Source organism: Salvelinus sp. IW2-2015, unplaced genomic scaffold, assembly GCF_002910315.2.
Source record: "Salvelinus sp. IW2-2015 unplaced genomic scaffold, ASM291031v2 Un_scaffold4834, whole genome shotgun sequence".
Lineage (NCBI taxonomy): Eukaryota > Metazoa > Chordata > Actinopteri > Salmoniformes > Salmonidae > Salvelinus > Salvelinus sp. IW2-2015.
The window spans coordinates 1-18925 of record NW_019946103.1 but is presented as its reverse complement, the minus strand read 5'-3'; the positions used below and the strand labels follow the sequence as shown (position 1 = coordinate 18925).

The window sequence follows — 18925 nt, the reverse complement described above, 5'->3', positions numbered from 1 at the left end:
TCCTTCGCCCTGCCCAGGCATAGTTCACCATCTTTCGGGTCCTATCGCACTACACTCACGCGTCCACCTCCCCGATCAGAGCGGACGAAGACGAGCCGGTGGTTGCTGCAGGCCCGGGACCCACCTCAGCCAGCACACGCCTGCCCTCCACTTTCATTGCGGCGTGTGTTCGGAGAAAAACCCTCTGAACTTCGTTGCGCGTTAGACTCCTTGATCTGTGTTTCAGATGGTTCGGGTGGTTGCCGACATCGCCGCTGACCCTAGTGCCAGTTCAGGTGAGCCGATCCCTGCACCTGGCGGACGCACGTGGTTGGGTGCGCACAGAAGACTGTCCGACCTGGTTGACAGATCGCACCGAGGGCCATTGGGGACCCCCGTGCTCCCAGCAGGGGTACATGCGCAGGGTGTTACTAAGTCCTCGGAAACAGCAACTGACAAAGAGGACAAGTCTGGTAATCTCTCGTAAAACAGCAACTGACAGAAATGAGACAACTCTGGTATCTCTCGTGAAACTCAGCAACTGAGACAGAAGAGGACAAGTCAGGTATTCCTCTCGTGAACAGCAACTGACAGAAGAGACAAGTCTGGTATCTCTCGTGAAACAGCAACGGACAGAAGAGACAAGTCTGGTATCTCTCGTGAAACAGCAACTGAGGGAGATTTTGGAAGCTATATTCAGCATGAGCAAACTGGAGGACTGAGCAAACTGGAGTACCATGTGAATCTGTGTGATCACACCTCATTACATCCTCCTACTGACTTAGAGTAAAATCAGTAGTTTTCCATTTTTGAACAGTTGACCAACGTCGGTTCAATTATTTGAATTCCATTTTTTTGATTTTATATGAGCTCAAAGTGCATATTGCACATTGTTTGTCTAGAGATAAATCGACCAATCCTGAACTGTACAATCTAGTAAGGAGTTGTAATTTCCAACAGGCCAATATTCTACATAGTTTAGCGCAGAAAACATAGTAATTAACTTCCAGAAAATACATGAAATAAATAATAATAGTTGGTATCGTAAAAGTATGCTTTCTGTATTTAAACTAGGCAAGTCAGTTAAAAAAAATCTTATTTACAATGACGCCTCTAACCGGCCAAACCCGGACGACGCTGGGCCAATTGTGCGCCGCCCCATGGGACTCCCAATCACGGCCGAGTGTGATACAGCCGGATTCAAACCAGGCACTGTAGACTGAGATGCAGTTGCCTTAGACCGTGCGCCCACCGGGCTTTGACGAACTACTAAAATAGTGATTTTGTCAACAGCAGCTCTATAGAGAAGAGATGATGACTTGGATGAAATAATGAAGACACAAATAAAACTAATACTTTATAAAGTAAAGGGCATAACTGATGGTTAGTGGTCAGCAGTAATGGACCAGTCACTGCCCTCAGGGACTTTTATTTCATTTGTTTATTCTGTGTTGTTACAGCGTTCAGACCACATAATGCACAGTGCATTTAACGTCAAAACAATGATCAAAACCGAACAAACTGTGATTGTTTTTTTTAAATGAACTGAAACAAAATCCGACCTCAAAAAGCACTAATCGTTCAGCACTAGTATCCTCAGCCTCACGTGTGTGTGTGTGTTGCGTGCGTGCGTGCGTGCGTGCTGCGTGCGTGCGTGCTGTGTGCGCGCCGCGTGTGTGTGTGTGTGTAGAGGTTACTACCCAGATGAGATCCTCTCTTGCAACTGAACCGAGGCTCAACCTGATCAATTTATGGTTATCAGTGATGATTTGATTTATGCCATATGATTGGCCTCAACCTGTTTGCTGTGTGTTGTTGTTGCGGTTGTTGTTGTTTGTAGCTGTTGTTGCTGTGTAGCTGTTGTTGTTGTAGCTGTTTGTTGTTGTATGCTTTGTTGTTGTTGTTTGTTGTTGCTGTTGCTGTTGTTGTTGGTTGCTGTGTTGTTGTTGCTGTTGTTGTTGTTGTTGTTGCTTGTACGCTGTTGGTGTTGTTGATGTTGTTGTTGTTGCTGTTGTTGCTGTTGTTGTTGTTGTTGTTGTTGTTGTACTGTTGTTGTTGTATGATGTGTTGTTGTTGCTGTTGTTGTTGTTGTTGTGTTGTTGTTGTGCTGTTGTTGTTGTTGCTTTGTTGTTGTTGTTGTTGTTGTTGTAGCTGTTGTTTTGTTGATGTTGTTGTTGTTGTGTTGTTGTTGTTTGCTGTTGCTGCTTGTAGCTGTTTGTTGTTGTTGTTGTTGTTGTTGCTGTTGTGGTAGTTTGCTGCTGTTTGTTGCTGTTGTTGGTTGCTGTTGCCTGCTGTTTGTTGCTGTTTTGCTGTTGTGATGTGTATTGTTGTTGTTGATGTTGTTGTTGCTGGTTTGTTGTTGAGTGTTGCTGCTGTTGCTGCTGGTTGCTGCTGTTGCTGTTGTCTTTGCTCTGTTGCTTTGTTGATGTTGTTGTTTGCCGTTGTGCTGTTGTTTGTTATTGTGATGTTTGCTGTTGTTGCTTGTTTGTTATTTTTTCTGTTTGCTGTTGTGTTACTGCAGTTGTTGCTTGTTGTTGCTGTTCCTGTTGTTGTTGATGTTGTTGCTGTTGTTGTTATTTTTGTTTTTGCGTTGTTTGTTTTTGACAACTTTAAGGAAAGCCCTTAAAGGGAAGGTTTAATACTACCCCCAACCAATATTTATACTTTTGTTTTTTGTAAAATATCAAATTATATTTCTGTAATTGACTGACATTATCATAAACTCAATGTACCCACAATACATTGGCGTCACCGGCAGAGGAACGGCCTGGAGGTTGCAGCACGTGCATGTTTGGTGCAAACTAGATGGGAACATGGAAGAAAGTCCTAACTACCTGGGTACAGATTGTGTCAGGGGGAAACCCCCATGGCATTCATCTGAAAGGTGAAAATCTTTGATGTGCCCTTGGAGCCAAGGCACTTCCTCCTAATATGCCTAAGGGTCACGGGTTGATAATGGTTTGACCCTGGCCGAGACCCCAACTCTACGGAGGGTCTCATGGGGGATTTGGGACAGGAAATAAAACACATTTGCAAAGCACACGTGTATCACACTTGTACATATGTGAAATAGGAACAGAATATTTAAATTTTACAGGTCGTACTTTGTATACAACGATTATGAGGGCTACAGATGGAGAGTGGAATTCAACATAGAAGCTGATGCTAAAAAACGTTATTTTTGCCCACATTGCCAAGTAGGCTCGAAGTCCACAGTGGGGCGGCTTCCAGTGTGATGGCGATGTGATTCGGCTCAGTAAGTTTAAAGTGGCCAAAGAGTTTTGTCATTGTTACGTTGCTGTAGATGATTAAAAAAAGAAGGTAGCAGCTTACTGTTATCTAAGAGCCCGTGCCCATGAGAAAAGGACTGGCCCATCATATGGTTTCTAGCATGGTGTGGATGATGGAAAAGCTTAGCTAACTAGCAGAAACCTAACTACTAGCTAACTAGCATGAAACCTAGCTACTAGCTAACTAGCAATGAAACCTAAGCTACTAGCTAACTAGCAAGAAACCTAGCTACTAGCTAACTAGCAAGAAACCTAGCTACTAGCTAACTAGCAATAAACCTAGCTACTAGCTAACTAGCAGAAACCTAGCTACTAGCTAACTAGCATGAACCCATTATGGGTCCCCCAGCTCTTTGTTGTGTTTCAGTGATTTCAACTGCTGTAGTAGCTGACGTGTATATTGTTGGACTCAATCACCTCTGTCATTACCTCCCTTATATCTGTCTGTTCCCCCACTCTGATCCCCGCTTCAGCACTGATTGTCGTATGTCCTTGTATACCCGTGTGCCTACGTTGGTCCTGTCTTGTTCCCAATGTCTGTTCAGATGAAATGTTTGACTCCCTGTACCTGCTTGTCTACTCCAGCGTCGGTCCTTACACTTCCATTYAAGGACACCGTCCATTGTCCTTCCCTATATGCYTGCTGACAGTCCGTTGTTCATTTATTTAGAGTGAAATAGCATTTTATCTGATCAGGGGTTAYGGTCTTACCTTGTATCTGGTTATTGTTTTTRRTTTTRCRWWTYSCKWWAWAWAWWWWWWWAATCCCACGTTAATTATATATCCTGAGATTTTTGACTATTCCCTAAATATTTTTAGCAYAYGGGGCATTYAYATTTCAATATTGGTCYGGTATATCAAGATATCATCTGCAAATAAGTTTAGTTTATATTCATGTTTACCAATACTGACACCTGTTACGTTTGGGTCCTGWCTAATTCTTGTTGCAAGCAGTTCAATTGCCAGTGCAAACAGGAGGGGGAGAGAGGACATCCCTGTCTTGTTCCCCTTTCTAAAGTAATTTCATGCAATAATGTATTATTTGGGTATATGTTAGATTAAATGGYCTGGTTGCCTCTTTATGTCCTCTAAATGTAGCTAATACCATTCTCACTGGTTTATTCCAGGATTATTACTGATGACTAATATTAAAATATTTCAGTAATCCTAAAAAGCAAAATATTAGTTATCAATTCACATCAATGATAATCAAATATAGATAGAATTGATACATATGAATATATAGACATTTTACAATTTTTGTACTGTCTTGGAGGCACCTGGTGTACCCGGTACCTGTCAAACATGAGCCTATCACAACCTGTCAAACATGAACATATATCACATAATTAAAATAAAAGGTCCAGGAAACTGTCGGAAATACACACTGTGAAACATTACACCACTGTGAACTATACACCACTAATGAATAATTACACAAATGTGAATCATTATAACCACTAATGAATCATTACAGCAATATGAATCATTACACCCTACGAATCATTACAGCACCTAATGAATCATTTAACACATATGAATCCATACAACCAATATGAAATCATTACAAACACTATGAATCATTACAACTACTGTGCAATTCATTATACAATATGAATCATTACAGCAATATGATCATTAACCAACATATGAAATCAATACACCACCTGTGAATGCATTACAGGCACTATGAATCATTTAACCAATATGATCACATTACAACCAATGTGACATTATACCACTTATGAATCATTACAAGAATATGAATCATTAACCACTACGAATCTTACACCACTATGAATAATTAATGTCACTATGAATCATTACACCTACTACGAATCATTACACACCCTGTGAATCATTACACCACTATGAATCATTACCCACTATGAATCATTACAACACTATGAATCATTACACGCGACTCGAATCATACAGCCACATGAATATTATTGTCTACTATGAATCATTAAACACTAGAAGTCAATTACAACCACTGTGATAATTACTAACCACTATGAATCATTAACGCACTATGAATCATTACACCAAACTATGATCATTAACATACGAAATCATTACACCACTATGAATGCATTTACCACACTATGAAATCATTACACACTAATGAATCATTACGCATGTCAGAAGCATGAAAAATAAGTCAATGGACTTGAAACGGGTGGTATAGCATACGCCCAAAATGGGATGTGGTTTGACAAGAACCTGACATTTGACAAGGCAGAGATGAGTGTCAAACAGAGATGAGTGTCTGAAAAAAGAGACGAGTGTCTGAAAAACAGAGACGAGTGTCTGAAACAGAGACGAGTGTCTGAAACAGAGACGAGTGTCTGAAACAGAGATGAGTGTCAAACAGAGGATGAGTGTCATGAACAGAGATGAGTGTCACAGAGATGAGTGTCTGAAACAGAGATGAGTGTCTGAAACAGAGACGAGTTGTCTGAAACAGAGACGAGTGTCTGAAACAGAGACGAGTGTCTGAAACAGGATGAGTGTCTGAAAACAGAGATGAGTGTCTGACAACACAGAGACGAGTGTCTGAAACAGAGACGAGTGTCTGAAACAGAGATGAGTGTCAAACAGAGACGAGTGTCTGAAACAGAGATGAGTGTCTGAAACAGAGATGAGTGTCTGAAACAGAGATGAGTGTCTGAAACAGAGACGAGTGTCTGAAACAGAGACGAGTGTCTGAAACAGAGACGAGTGTCTGAAACAGAGATGAGTGTCAAACAGAGACGAGTGTCTGAAACAGAGACGAGTGTCTGAAACAGAGACGAGTGTCAAACAGAGATGAGTGTCTGAAACAGAGATGAGTGTCTGAAACAGAGATGAGTGTCTAAACAGAGACGAGTGTCTGAAACAGAGACGAGTGTCTGAAACAGAGACGAGTGTCAAACAGAGATTGAGTGCTGAAACAGAGATGTGCAAACAGAGATGAGTGTCAAACAGAGATGAGTGTCTGAAAACACGAGATGAGTGTCTGAATCAGAGATGAGTGTCAAACAGAGGATGAGTGTCTGAAACAGAGAGAGTGTCTGAAACAGAGACGAGTGTCTGAAACAGAGACGAGTGTCTGAAACCAGGATGAGTGTCTGAAACAGAGACGAGTGCTGAAACAGAGATGAGTGTCTGAAACAGATGAGTGTCAAACGAGGAGTGTCTGAAACAGAGATGAGTGTAACAGAGACGAGTGTCTGAAACGAGACGAGTGTCTGAAACAGAGATGAGTGTCAAAACAGAGACGAGTGTCTGAAACAGAGATGAGTGTCTGAAACAGAGATGAGTGTCTGAAACAGAGACGAGTGCCTGAAACAGAGATCGAGTGTGCTGAAACAGAGATGAGTGTCAAACAGAGATGAGTGTCTGAAACAGAGACGAGTGTCTGAAACAGAGACGAGTGTCTGAAACGAGACGAGGGTCTGAAACAGAAGACGAAACAGGTGTCTGAAACAGAAGATGAAGTGTCTGAAACAGAGACGAGTGAGAACAGCTGTGGAGGCATTACTTGCCCTGAACAAACACAATGTATAACCGTTGGTGCTGTTTCGACTCTTCCCCATTTCACCATGTTTGGAGGCTGTTGCAAGTGGAGGAAATGGCTGGTACGCCGAGTGAAGGCTTTGACAATCAGATGAAAACATACGACTAGTTGTGTTTATGCCACATTAAAAGGTAACACATTTTATAAGTTCAATGGGATGAGATTGAAGTGAAGGGAGAGAAGGGATAATGATAAGGAGGCAAGATGAGGGAAGGAAGCCAGGGAAGGGGAAACATAGGAGGGGAGAATTCAAGTGAAACACAGGAAAAAGAAGAAAAGAGCGAAGAAGAAAAAGAGGAAGAAGGGAAGTTCAATGATTTCAATGAAGATGTGACAAAGAATTACGAACAATGAGACATAGGGAGAGGATCAATGAGGGAAGGGTGAGGATGAAGCAAACTGAAAAGACTGAAAGCAAAGGGGGAACAAAGATGACGATGAGAAACCATGAGGATGAGCACAATCAGCGAAGAATAGAGCGTTCAGATGAGAAGAACAATGAATGTGGAGAGGCATGACAATGAGTTCAATGGAATGAGAAAAAGGTGAAACAAAAAGGAAGGAGAAAGAGAGAAGAGAATGACGAGGTGGATGAGACGTCAGGACTGAAGCGAATATAAACGGGAGACTGATATTGCCATGAACCGCGCAGCGAGCGCGACGAACGCGGCACCACAGGACGAACGTAATGAACTAGGCCACAGAGATGCATTGAATTAATAGGCGATTGTAAATTTAATGATATGACTATGCCGCCAGGGCCGGCCGCCCATTAGGCAAGGATTAGGCAGCCACATAAGAGTGAAGTTTGACCAGGGAGAAATCTTTTCTGAGCTTAAACGACAAGATGCACCTTCAAGAAAAAAAACACCTCACATTATTCCTGACCCACAACATGATACTTCTCTCACCCAGTGGTTCACGCAGGGGATGGTAATAATATGCAGCTTGTCCATCCCAGCGAGCCTCTCCAGGGTGACTGCTGGAGAGCAGCTTGTCAAACGCCCAGCGCGCTCTCCAGGGTGCTGCTGGAAGAGACGCAGCTTGTCAATACCCCACGTGCCCTGCTCCAGGGGTGCTGCTGGATGAGACGCAGCTTGTCCTACGCGCCCAGGAGCCTCACAGGGTGTCGTGGATGAGAGACGCAGCTTGTCCCAGCCGAGCGACCTTCACAGGGTGCTTGCGTGGCAAGACCACGCCTTTTCCACTGTCTGCCCAGCGGCCCCTCTCCAGGGGCTGCTCGGAGGGAGACACACCTTGTCGCACGGCCTCAGCGAGCCTTCAACCAAGGCTGCTGCTGGAGAGACGCAGCTTGGTCAAACGCCCAGTGCGCCTCACCAAGGGTGCTGCTGGAGAGACGCAAGCTTGTCAACGCCCAGTGCGCCTCACCATGGGTGCTGCTGGAGAGACGCAGCTTGTCAAACGCCCAGCTGGCGACTCACCAGAGGGTGCTGCTGCGTGGAGAGACGCAGCTTGTCAGAACGCCCAAGTGTCGCCTCGACAGGTGGCTTGCTGGAGAGCACGGACGCGTTGTCAAACGCCCAGTGCCGCCTCTCCCGGGTGCTGCTGGAGAGACACAGCACTGCGGCGCTCCACAAACGCAGCATAAAATTAATTTAACAGACGTTATGTAGCCTACGGTAGAGAAATAAGTACTAGATTACGTTTGTCTGTAGCCCATAAACTGGAGACCAAATGTATTACAATGTCATGAGACAGACTTTTAAATCATTAACGTATTAATGAGGAGAGAGAGTGCGGGAGGAAATCAACTATAAAGGCAAAGCGGGCATCATCTTGGGAGCGACTGTGGCTTAATCACACAGACGTGGACAGCAAATGGTGCTGAAAGTAATTCATTTCAACAATTGTCTTCTTTTTTAATTTGCCTTCACTACAACAAGAGGGCATTGTTGGATCCTATTTCTTCCTTATATAAAACAAAAAATACGATTTTTGACAGAAGCAATCATTCTATCCATAGATTTATCAGTATAGTCCAATCCTCCAATACCGTCACCATTCACTCCTTAAATACCTCCGTGTCCAGGAAGGACTTGGTGGATTTGAATAACACCAGGGCTCAAATTGAGTAAGGGTATGCCTTACCTTTTGTAAAAAAAAAAAGGGCAAAAAGGATACCCATTGTTAGCTTTATATTTTGAAATAAATATATAAAAATTATCCAGATAAATAACAATCTTTAAAATCTTTAAAATGCCCCTATAAGACGTGACTGATGCATATGAGGATATGTTGATTCCTCTCCGTGACCTGCTGAAGCTGAGCTGCGGCCTTCGAGGAGACAAAAATGTGCCTTTGCTATTCTGTCCCTATTAATTACGTGGGTCGAGTCTCTCGTCTGGGTGCAAAGGTCACTTTAGAAAGTGCCACGCTTAGATTAAATAAGGATGTGTAATATTTATTTGCAAACAGCCACCATTTGGTTGCAGACAAGACACCGTGGTTTGACATTGGAGAAGGGTAGAAGGCCTATTTCTCTGTCTAACCTGAAACGGCTACTTTTATTATACATTTTTCTTTGCAGATTTTTTCAGAGCAACATTTTCTCTTGATTGTAATTTGTTTTTCCACAATCAATGCACAAATAAATATCACAAACTAATTTAACAGAGACAGTGGTGATTTTATATATTATTTTATTTTTGTAATCTGGTTGAAAATATGAGGATATGGTATAGACATTAACCTCCCTATTAAACGGATTATATAACCTACTAACCAGGTGTGTTAAACAWGCTGTTTCATTTGTAGCATAGCATATGAATGGGCTGCTATTGTGTTCTTTTCTGCCGACTATTAGCTGAGGAAAGAATTGGCCCAAGGCCAAACCTATAGCGGATCCCTGCTGTACATACACTGTTCTAGTTTAGCAGGGAAAGGAGGGGTGTGGCAATTTTTTGTCTCGCCTGGGGCGCCAGAACGTCCAGAATGTAAATTTTTCGGTTCACATGCTTGCTAACATGTGCCTTTGCTATTCCGGGAAGAAATGTACTTTCACCCCTGGATATAGACAATAACKTCTTTAATAATATAAAGGTATAGATATAGAGATATAGACAATAACCTCTTTAATAATATAGAGGTATAGATATAGAGATATAGACACTGACGTCTTTAATAATATAGAYGTAGATATATAGAGATATAGACAATAACCTCTTTAATAATGTAGAGGTAGATATATAGAGATGTAGACAATAAACCCTTTAATAATATAGAGGTATAGATATAGAGATATAGACAATAGCCTCTTTAATAATGTAGAGGTATAGATATAGAGATATAGACAATAACCTCTTTACTAATGTAGAGGTAGATATATAGAGATATAGACAATAGCCTCTTTAATAATATAGAGGTAGATATATAGAGATATAGACAATAACCCATTTAATATGTAGGGTATAGATATAGAGACATAGACACTGACCTCTTTACTAATGTAGAGGTAATAGATAAGAGATGTAAATAACCCCTTTAATAATATAGAGGTAGATATTAGAGATATAGACAATAACCTCTTTAATAATGTAGAGGTAGATATATAGAGATATAGACAATAATCTCTTTAATAATATAGAGGTATAGATATAGAGACATAGACACTGGCATCTTTACTAATATAGAGGTATAGATATAGATACATAGACACTGACCCCCTTACTAATATAGAGGTATAGATATAGCGATATAGACACTGACCTCTTTGCTATTATAGAGGTATAGATATAGATACATAGACACTGACCCCCTTAATTATATAGAGGTATAGATATAGCGATATAGACACTGACCTCTTTACTAATATAGAGGTATAGATATATATATATATAGAAACTGACATCTTTAATACAACAGAGGCATAGATATAGAGACATAGACACTGCCCTCTTTACTAATATAGAGGTATAGATATAGAGACATAATCACTGACCTCTTTACTAATATAGAGGTATAAATATGGAGATATAGACAACAACCTATTTAATAATTTAGAGGCATAGATATAGAGATATAGACACTAACCTCTTTGCTAATATAGAGGTATAGATATAGAGATATAGAAACTGACCTCTTTAATAATATAGAGGTATAGATATATAGACACTGACCTCTTTTATAATATAGAGGTATTAGATACAGAAATATAGACACTGAGTTCAGGTATTTAACTAGAAAAAGACCCGTCAAGAGGTCAGTACGGTGTACGGTTAGAAACTGTGACGTTAGAAACCTTTTTCTGGAGGCGGACGTGTCAAGACGTCAGCAGGAAGCAGTCAGTGTGTACACATAACACAAGAACACAATACTTCAATACAAAACATTAAAAACAATCACAATGTTCAATTATATTGTCTTCTATCAAAGTTTTAAACTCAGACAGAGACACCTTCTCCTCAGGTTTGAAAGTCTTTTGTAGTTTGTTCCAAGACCAAGGAGCATTGTAAGAGAAGGATTGATTCCCCATTTCAGTCATCGCCCTAGGAACTGTGAATAAGACCACTGACTGAGCGGAGGCTGTAGGATTGTGATGTTGTTAGTGAGTAGGAAAGATACGTTATGTACGAAGGAGTTCAAGCACTGCCTTGTACACAAATATGTACCAGTGTGTTCTGGAAGGAAGGAGGGCCACTTCACCATGCTGTATGGTTCGCAGTGATGGGTGAATGGTCTTGCATTAGTTATGACCCCCAAGTGCACTGTGATTCACCAGGTCCAGCACCTTGAGGTTAAGGCTACTGACTGACCTTATTGTCCCCATCGGGAAATGTTGTTGCTGTGTCATGTACACCTTTAAAGTGGTGTTTAAATACAAAACAAATTGACAATACAACTTTCAGAAAAGTTACATGCCAATAAATAAAATAAATAAAAAAAGAAAGAAAGAAAGAAATAAAACCTTTTTTTTAAAGACTAGCCTGCTGGCCTTACGGAGTCGATAGGAACATTCGCCCGAGCTATTTAGGAGGGATATCACACCTGGCACAAATGATGTCTAGTTCTGTTTTTCCTGCTGAGGGGTGCCCTATACCTGCGCCCAGAGGGGACCAGAGGCATGGACATACTAGCAGAGCCATGGAAATACTGTCACCATGATCCAACACAGATCAGAAATAATGTCACCATTATCCAACACAGATCAGAAATACTGTCACCATGATCCGACACAGATCAGAAAAAATGTCATCATGATCCAACACAGATCATAAATAATGTCACCATTATCCAACACAGATTAAAACCCAATTTCAAATTCAGTTTGAAACGGTCTGCATTCTACAAAGGTCAGGCCAAAATAACATAGATATAGAGATATAGATACTGATCTAGGTATTATAGACACTGACCACGTCCGCTGCGGCCTACGAAGCGTAGGTCATTGAAGCGAGCCACCTGGTTCTTCAGCACCCCAGATGCGTTCCGCGTCGCGGTAGTTCTCATCGTTTTCCTGCCATCACCGTGACGACCGTCCCATCAGTCACCTCTCCCAATGCCACAACCTGGGAAGGAGAGGAGGAGGAGGAGGAGGAGGAGGAGGAGGAGGAGGAGGAGGAGGAAGAAAGGATTGATGAAGAGAGTGAGGAGGAGAGAGGAGGAGGAGAACGGACTCAAATCAACTTCAGACCTAATTTTGTGAAATTCCTTGCAGATTTCCCTGTATTGTTCAACCCTATTCAAACCAGCTCAGCCATTTGATCATTCCTGACACTATTAAATGGGTGAACCATACATACATAACTGTTTCAGGACCTGGAATTAATTTCTTCTCAATGCATTTCCTATCATTCTGTATGTAAATCCAAGACACCCCATTCAGTTGGATGTGTTACATTTCATATGCTATTTATTTTACCTTTATTTAACTAGGCAAGTCAGTTAAGAACACATTCGTTKTTTTCAATGACAGCCTAGGAACAGTGGGTTAACTGCCTTGTTCAGGGGCAGAACGACAGATTGTTTCCTTGTCATCTCGGTGATTCAATCTAGCAACCTTTCGCTTACTAGTCCAAATGCTCTAACCACTAGGCTACCTACCGGTATGTGTGGATGTCCATCATTCATCATTAATTCGTATGATATGTTACAAATTACAATTTGTTGTGGCTAACGCTAGCTAGCTAGGTGGATAACGCTAGCTAGGTGGCTAACGCTAGATAGCGAGCTAGGTGGCTAATGCTAGCTAGGTGGCTAGGTGGCTAACACTAACATTAGCTAACTGGCTAACTGTAGCTCTAGGGGTTAGGGTTAAGATGAGTACTTAGCTAAAAMGGTTAAGGTTAGGGTTAGAGGAAGTGGAAGGGTTAGCTAATATGCTAAGTAGTTTAAAAGTAGATTAAAAGTAGTAAGCAGTTGCTAAGTTGATAAAATGGTAAAGTTGTCAATAATGAGATTTGGACATGCAACCATTGGGTTGCAAGCATTCCTGTTTTATGGCCAACCTTAATAAACTGACAGGCAGAGGGTTGCGTTCACTATGCTACAATGTATGGTAATGTTATTAAAATGTGTAACCGCCTTAAACTAATGGGGATCCATAATAAACCCCAGGAAGAGTAGCTGCTGCCTTGGCAGGAACTAATGGGGATCCATAATAAACCCCAGGAAGAGTAGCTGCTTGCGATTGGCAGGAATAATGGGGATCCATAATAACCCCAGGAAGAGTAGCTGCTGCTTGGCAGGAACTAATGGGGATCCATATAACCCCCAGGAAGGTAGCGTGCTTGGCAGGAACTAATGGGGATCCATAAAAACCCAGGAAGAGTAGCTGCTGCCTTGGCAGGAAAATGGGGATCCATATAAACCCCCAGGAAGAGTAGCTGCTGCCTTGGCAGGAACTATGGGGATCCATAATAAACCCCAGGAAGTGTAGCTGCTGCTTGGCAGGAATATGGGGATCATAATAAACCCCAGAAGAGTAGCTGCTGCCTTGGCAGGCAATTGGGGATCCATAATAACCCAGAAGAGTAGCTGCTGCCTTGGCAGGAACTAATGGGGATCCATAATAACCCCAGGAGAGTAGCTGCTGCTTGGAGGAACTAATTGGGGACCATAATGACCCCAGGAAGAGTAGCTGCTGCCTTGGCAGGAACTATGGGGATCCATAATAACCCAGGAGAGTAGCTGCTGCCTTGGCAGACTAATTGGGACCATAAAAACCCAGGAAGAGTAGCTGCTGCCTTGACGGAACTAATGGGGATCCATAATAAACCCAGGAAGAGTAGTCTGCCTTGACAGGAACAATGGGTCCATAATAAACCCCAGGAGAGTAGCTGCTGCCTGCACAGGAAATGGGGATATAATAAACCCAGGAAGAGTAGCTGCTGCCTGAAAGGAAGAATGGGGATCCATAATAAACCCCAGGAAGAGTAGCTGCTGCCTTGACAGGAACGAATGGGGATCCATAATAAACCCCAGGAAGAGTAGCTGCTGCCTTGACAGGACTAATGGGTATCTCATAATAAACCCCAGGAAGAGTAGCTGCTGCCTTGGCAGGAACTAATGGGGATCCATAATAAACCCCCAGGAAGAGTAGCTGCTGCCTTAATAGGAACTAATGGGGATCTATAATAAACCCCAGGAAGAGTATGTGTAGATATGTGTTATATATTTCCATGAGCCCATGTGTTATATATTTCAATGTGTTATATATTTCCATAAGGTCATGTGTTATGTATATATTTCCACTTGGTACTTGGTAAAAAGTTGGTGCGGCTGAGATTCTTCTCACGAACAAAATATTCCTGAGATTCAGTTCTAGAAATATGAATCCCAAAAAAATTATCTTATTTTACTGTGAAAAAAATGAAAATCTCTTAAAAACACAGACATGTAAGTGAATCCATTCTGTAGAGGGAGAGTCATTCCTCTCTAGTGTTTAGTCCCCGGATAGGGAGGACAGATGTATTATCTGATTTAGCACCATGACTACAGGTTAAACACGTTGCATTACAGCCGTGGAACTACAGCCAACAACGCCGTGTAATAACACGACAAGTGGTCAAATTAAAAAGTATAGTTCCAACACTACAAATGTTTATAATAAACACCCCATGACTGGGTAGTATGACAGGGCCGTTGATCTCTGTAATAACACGTAATATACATATTTAAAATATATATTTAAAATACATATTTAAAATACATATGTAATATACATATTTAATATACATAGTTAATATACATAGTTAATATACATAGTTAATATATATAGGTTAGATTAATCTTCTATCAGTTTAAATTATATTAGTATTATATTGAAACGCCGTTATTGTACAGTGTTCAGCTGTAGCTGATATCGGCCTTTGACGGCGTTGCCAACAACAATATATCAAAAGGAAAAATATAAACATAAAAGCAAAACAAAAATATTTGTTTTACACATCAAAAATCATCTATAAATAGTTTTAATGGAAGGTAATAAAACGGGTGCTCCCTGTCATGTCTGTGGTGCAGTAGGCCTACGAAATCAACATCCGTTATTCATTTATATAACTTTCCAACCAATCGAAGACGTTTTAGAATTGCGAGGGAAAACCTATAGGTGCATGTCTTCTATCAAACGCGCTTATTTTATGGTTTATTTACTGGAGGCTACTGGTAATATTATGGAAGCTGCATGCATTTCACTTAATTATGTTGTCGAATTAAATTACAATTAAGTGTCAAAAATGTAATAGAACTTTTGTAAAATGTCCCCAATTTTCTAAGTTAATTTAAATAGAGAGCAATATAATTATTTCAATAAGTACAATGGGGGAAATAATATCTAATGGCGGTGAGAGACACAACAGCATGTTTCCAACGTCCCCTCCACCAGCCTGCCTGTCAGTCTGTCTCCCATTCAGAGATGTGTCATATGAACTAAGGTTTCCAACATGTTAATGAAACACCTCCAACATGTCTCCGTTCTGCGCCTCGCTGCTCCCAATTATAAACTTTAAACAATAATGCTTTATTAATTATATCCTGAAAGACGCGCGGTACGTCTTCATGTCGCTTAATTCTAATTTGCTGAAATACTACAACGGCAAAAATTGTGCAGACCTGCTAAACACAAAGATTCTTGCAGAAACGGAAATTCAAGCTCATAATTTTGTAAAGCGCATTTAAGGTCAGTGCAATAATATTTTATAAAAACATGTATTRTTACCCAAACGCCAAGAGGACTTCAGTCAGATCTTTTCTCTCAATATTCAATAGAACGAATTCAGTTGTCTAAAGAAGGTGTTACATTTCTATTCAATACAAAAGTATACGGTAGTATAAGAGAGTGTTATTTACTTTAAAGGCGACGGGGAGCGTCTTGTTGCAGCGCCAGTGAGACGGTAACACCGAGCAGAGGAAGTTGGGGCTGTCAGTCCGGACCAGTTCCGCCGGGTGGTCCGCTATGATCTCTGCCATGCTGCGGTTCTCCTGCAGGCGCAGCCTTGGCACCGTGCTGTCCTGCTGGCCGGTCCCGGACGGCGTGTTGAGCTCGTTCATCTTGCCCGGGACCGGCTGGAGGCTACTGGACGGCGGGCTAAACCTCCGCGTGGCGCTGGGATCTACGGGAATGCGCATCACAACAGACTATGGGTTAGCAGACAGCCAGCGGGCACCGGAAAAAGTCAAGAGCACCAGGGCCAGTTCTCCTCTGCTCTCCTGTCTCCTCCGTGTTTGCTCGGCTCTGTTCGGCACGGCTAGTGAGCTTCAGCTCTCCTGCCAACGGAAAATGGGACTCGCTTCTCTCAGCGCGCTGAGTTGCTAAACTTCTCTCCACTACAGACTTGGTTGGATAGGAGGGCGCCTCCGAACCTCAACATAAAACCGTCTGCAGCTGGAAAACCACGTCTGACTGAACGCGCAAGGGGGATTTCTGGTGACAACGTCTTAGGAAATGTTCATGTCAGTGTCCGTGTCAAAACCCCAGACCGAATTCTTCGTGTGAAATTATATAAGCCTGATTAAAATTCAAGCAATCTATCATTACAAAAATAAACAAAACTGCAACAATAATCTGCCCAGATGTTTTCTACATTAAAAGTATTTCTTTCTGTAAAAGTCAGGCCAAGACTTCAGTTGCTTCACTGCAGAACCCATTCAATGGCACGAGAATAAAGGTTGAGAAAACTGCTTTGAACAATTATCTACACCAGTGGTCACCGACCTATTCCGAGTCCAAAAGCAAGCCAAGATCTACAGGTCAGATGTTTTTTTAAAACACGACATAAAAACACAAACTTATGCAACATTAACCTATTAGAAAGGAAGTTTGTGAAATAAGCTATATGCCTAATACATTACCACTGCATATTGGCTATAGTTGAATTGCACTGCCGATGTTGTTATTTTCAGAACATTTTGAAAATATGTTTTAAAAAATGTTGGTATATGATCACACGCTATTAGGGCTCCCGAGTGGCGTAGAGGTCTAAGACAATGCATCTCAGTGCTAGAGGTATCACTACAGACACTGGTTCGATTTCTAGCTGTATCACAACCGGCCGTCATTGGGAGTCCCATACGGCTGCGCACAACTGTCCCAGCGTCGTCCGGTTTGGCCGGGGTAGGCCGTCAGTGTAAATAAGAATGTGTGTTTAAATGACTTGCCTAGTTAAATAAATGCACGTATTGTGAGGCACAGCTGAGTGAGCATAATACATCGCTTTTTTAAATTATTTTTTTTACTGGACTGGTGGCCTGCATCTGATGGTCAGTCTGTTGAGAGGGAGGAAGAGCAGCAGTCTGATGAGAGGGAGGAAGAGCAGCAGTCTGATGAGAGGGAGGAAGAGCAGCAGTCTGATGAGAGGGAGGAAGAGCAGCAGTGATGCTGGGTTTAGATGGTACGAGGTAGATGGCAAACCGGATGTCATTGTTTTCAATGTGAGCGCGGCCGAAAATGCCGTTGAGCCTGGTTGTGAATGCAGTCAGACGCCACGGTAGACGGGACTTGCAGCTAGAGTTCAAATATTTCAACTTTTGCGGCGTTGTTTTCTACCAGATGTTGATTTGCACTGTTTGTTTACTGAAATGCCCATAGCAACGCATACAGTCCTGCTGGCTTTCTTTTGCCCTTAACGGTGTTTCTTACTTTCCTGTCCCGCTAAACCGACAGGTATGACGTTTTTTGCTTCCCTCCCAGCAGGATGTCCCTAAATGCAGCATGAGGCTGCCATTCACCCGACTCACTGGATCTGATGGTCAGTCTAAGGGAGGGTGGGAGGGACGTGGCCAGCGGACGTGGTCAGTGTCTATACTACCTGTAATGCAACGTGTTACTCCTATGACCAGAGGAGTCTTCATCATGTTGTTACTCCACCAATTCATGTGTACCCTATGACCAGAGGGTCTTCCTCATGCACCAATTCATGGTTTTACTCCTATGACACAGAGGATCTTCATCATGTTGTGTACTCCTATGACCAGAGGAGTCTTCATCATGTTGGTTACTCCTATGACAGAGGAGTCTTCCATCAGTGTATCTCTATGACCAGAGGAGCTCTTCATCATGTTGTTACTCTATGAACCAGAGTAGTCTTCATCATGTTGTTACTTCCTATGACCAGAGGAGTCTTCCATGGTGTTACTCCTATGGACCAGAGGAGTCTTCATCATGTTGTTACTCCTATGAACAGAGGAGTCTTCATCATGTTGTTACTCCTATGCCAGAGGAGTCTCATCATGTTGTTACTCCTATGACCAGAGGAGTCTTCTCATGTTGTACTCCTATGACAGAGGAGTCTTCATCATGTTGTTACTCCTATGACCAGAGAGTCTTCCTCATGGTGTTACTCCTATGACCAGAGGAGTCTTCATCATGTTGTTACTCTATGACCAGAGAGTCTTCATCATGTTGTTACTCCTATGAACCAGAGGAGTCTTATCATGTTGTTACTCCTATGACCAGAGGCAGTCTTCATTCCAATGTTTGTACTCCTATGACCAGAGGAGTCTTCATCATGTTGTTACTCCTGATGACCAGAGTAGTCTTCATTCATGTTGTTACTCCTAATGGACCAAGAGAGTCTTTCCTCATGTGTGTACTCTTATGACCAGAGAGTCTTCATCATGTTGTACTCCTATGAACAGA

At 42.0% G+C, this 18925-nt stretch overlaps 1 protein-coding gene across 1 annotated transcript in view; it reads right to left on the bottom strand.

Moving 5' to 3' along the window:
• LOC112077696 (runt-related transcription factor 1-like) overlaps positions 1-16676 on the bottom strand; it is a gene marked incomplete at its 3' end in the record, with an annotated part of 27318 nt that extends 10642 nt beyond the window's left edge. The window contains 4 exon segments of the mRNA XM_024144172.2: positions 12204-12286; positions 12288-12301; positions 12303-12356; positions 16138-16676. Coding sequence (XP_023999940.1) covers positions 12204-12286; positions 12288-12301; positions 12303-12356; positions 16138-16416 — 430 coding nt within the window.
• Positions 16677-18925: the final 2249 nt, after the last annotated feature.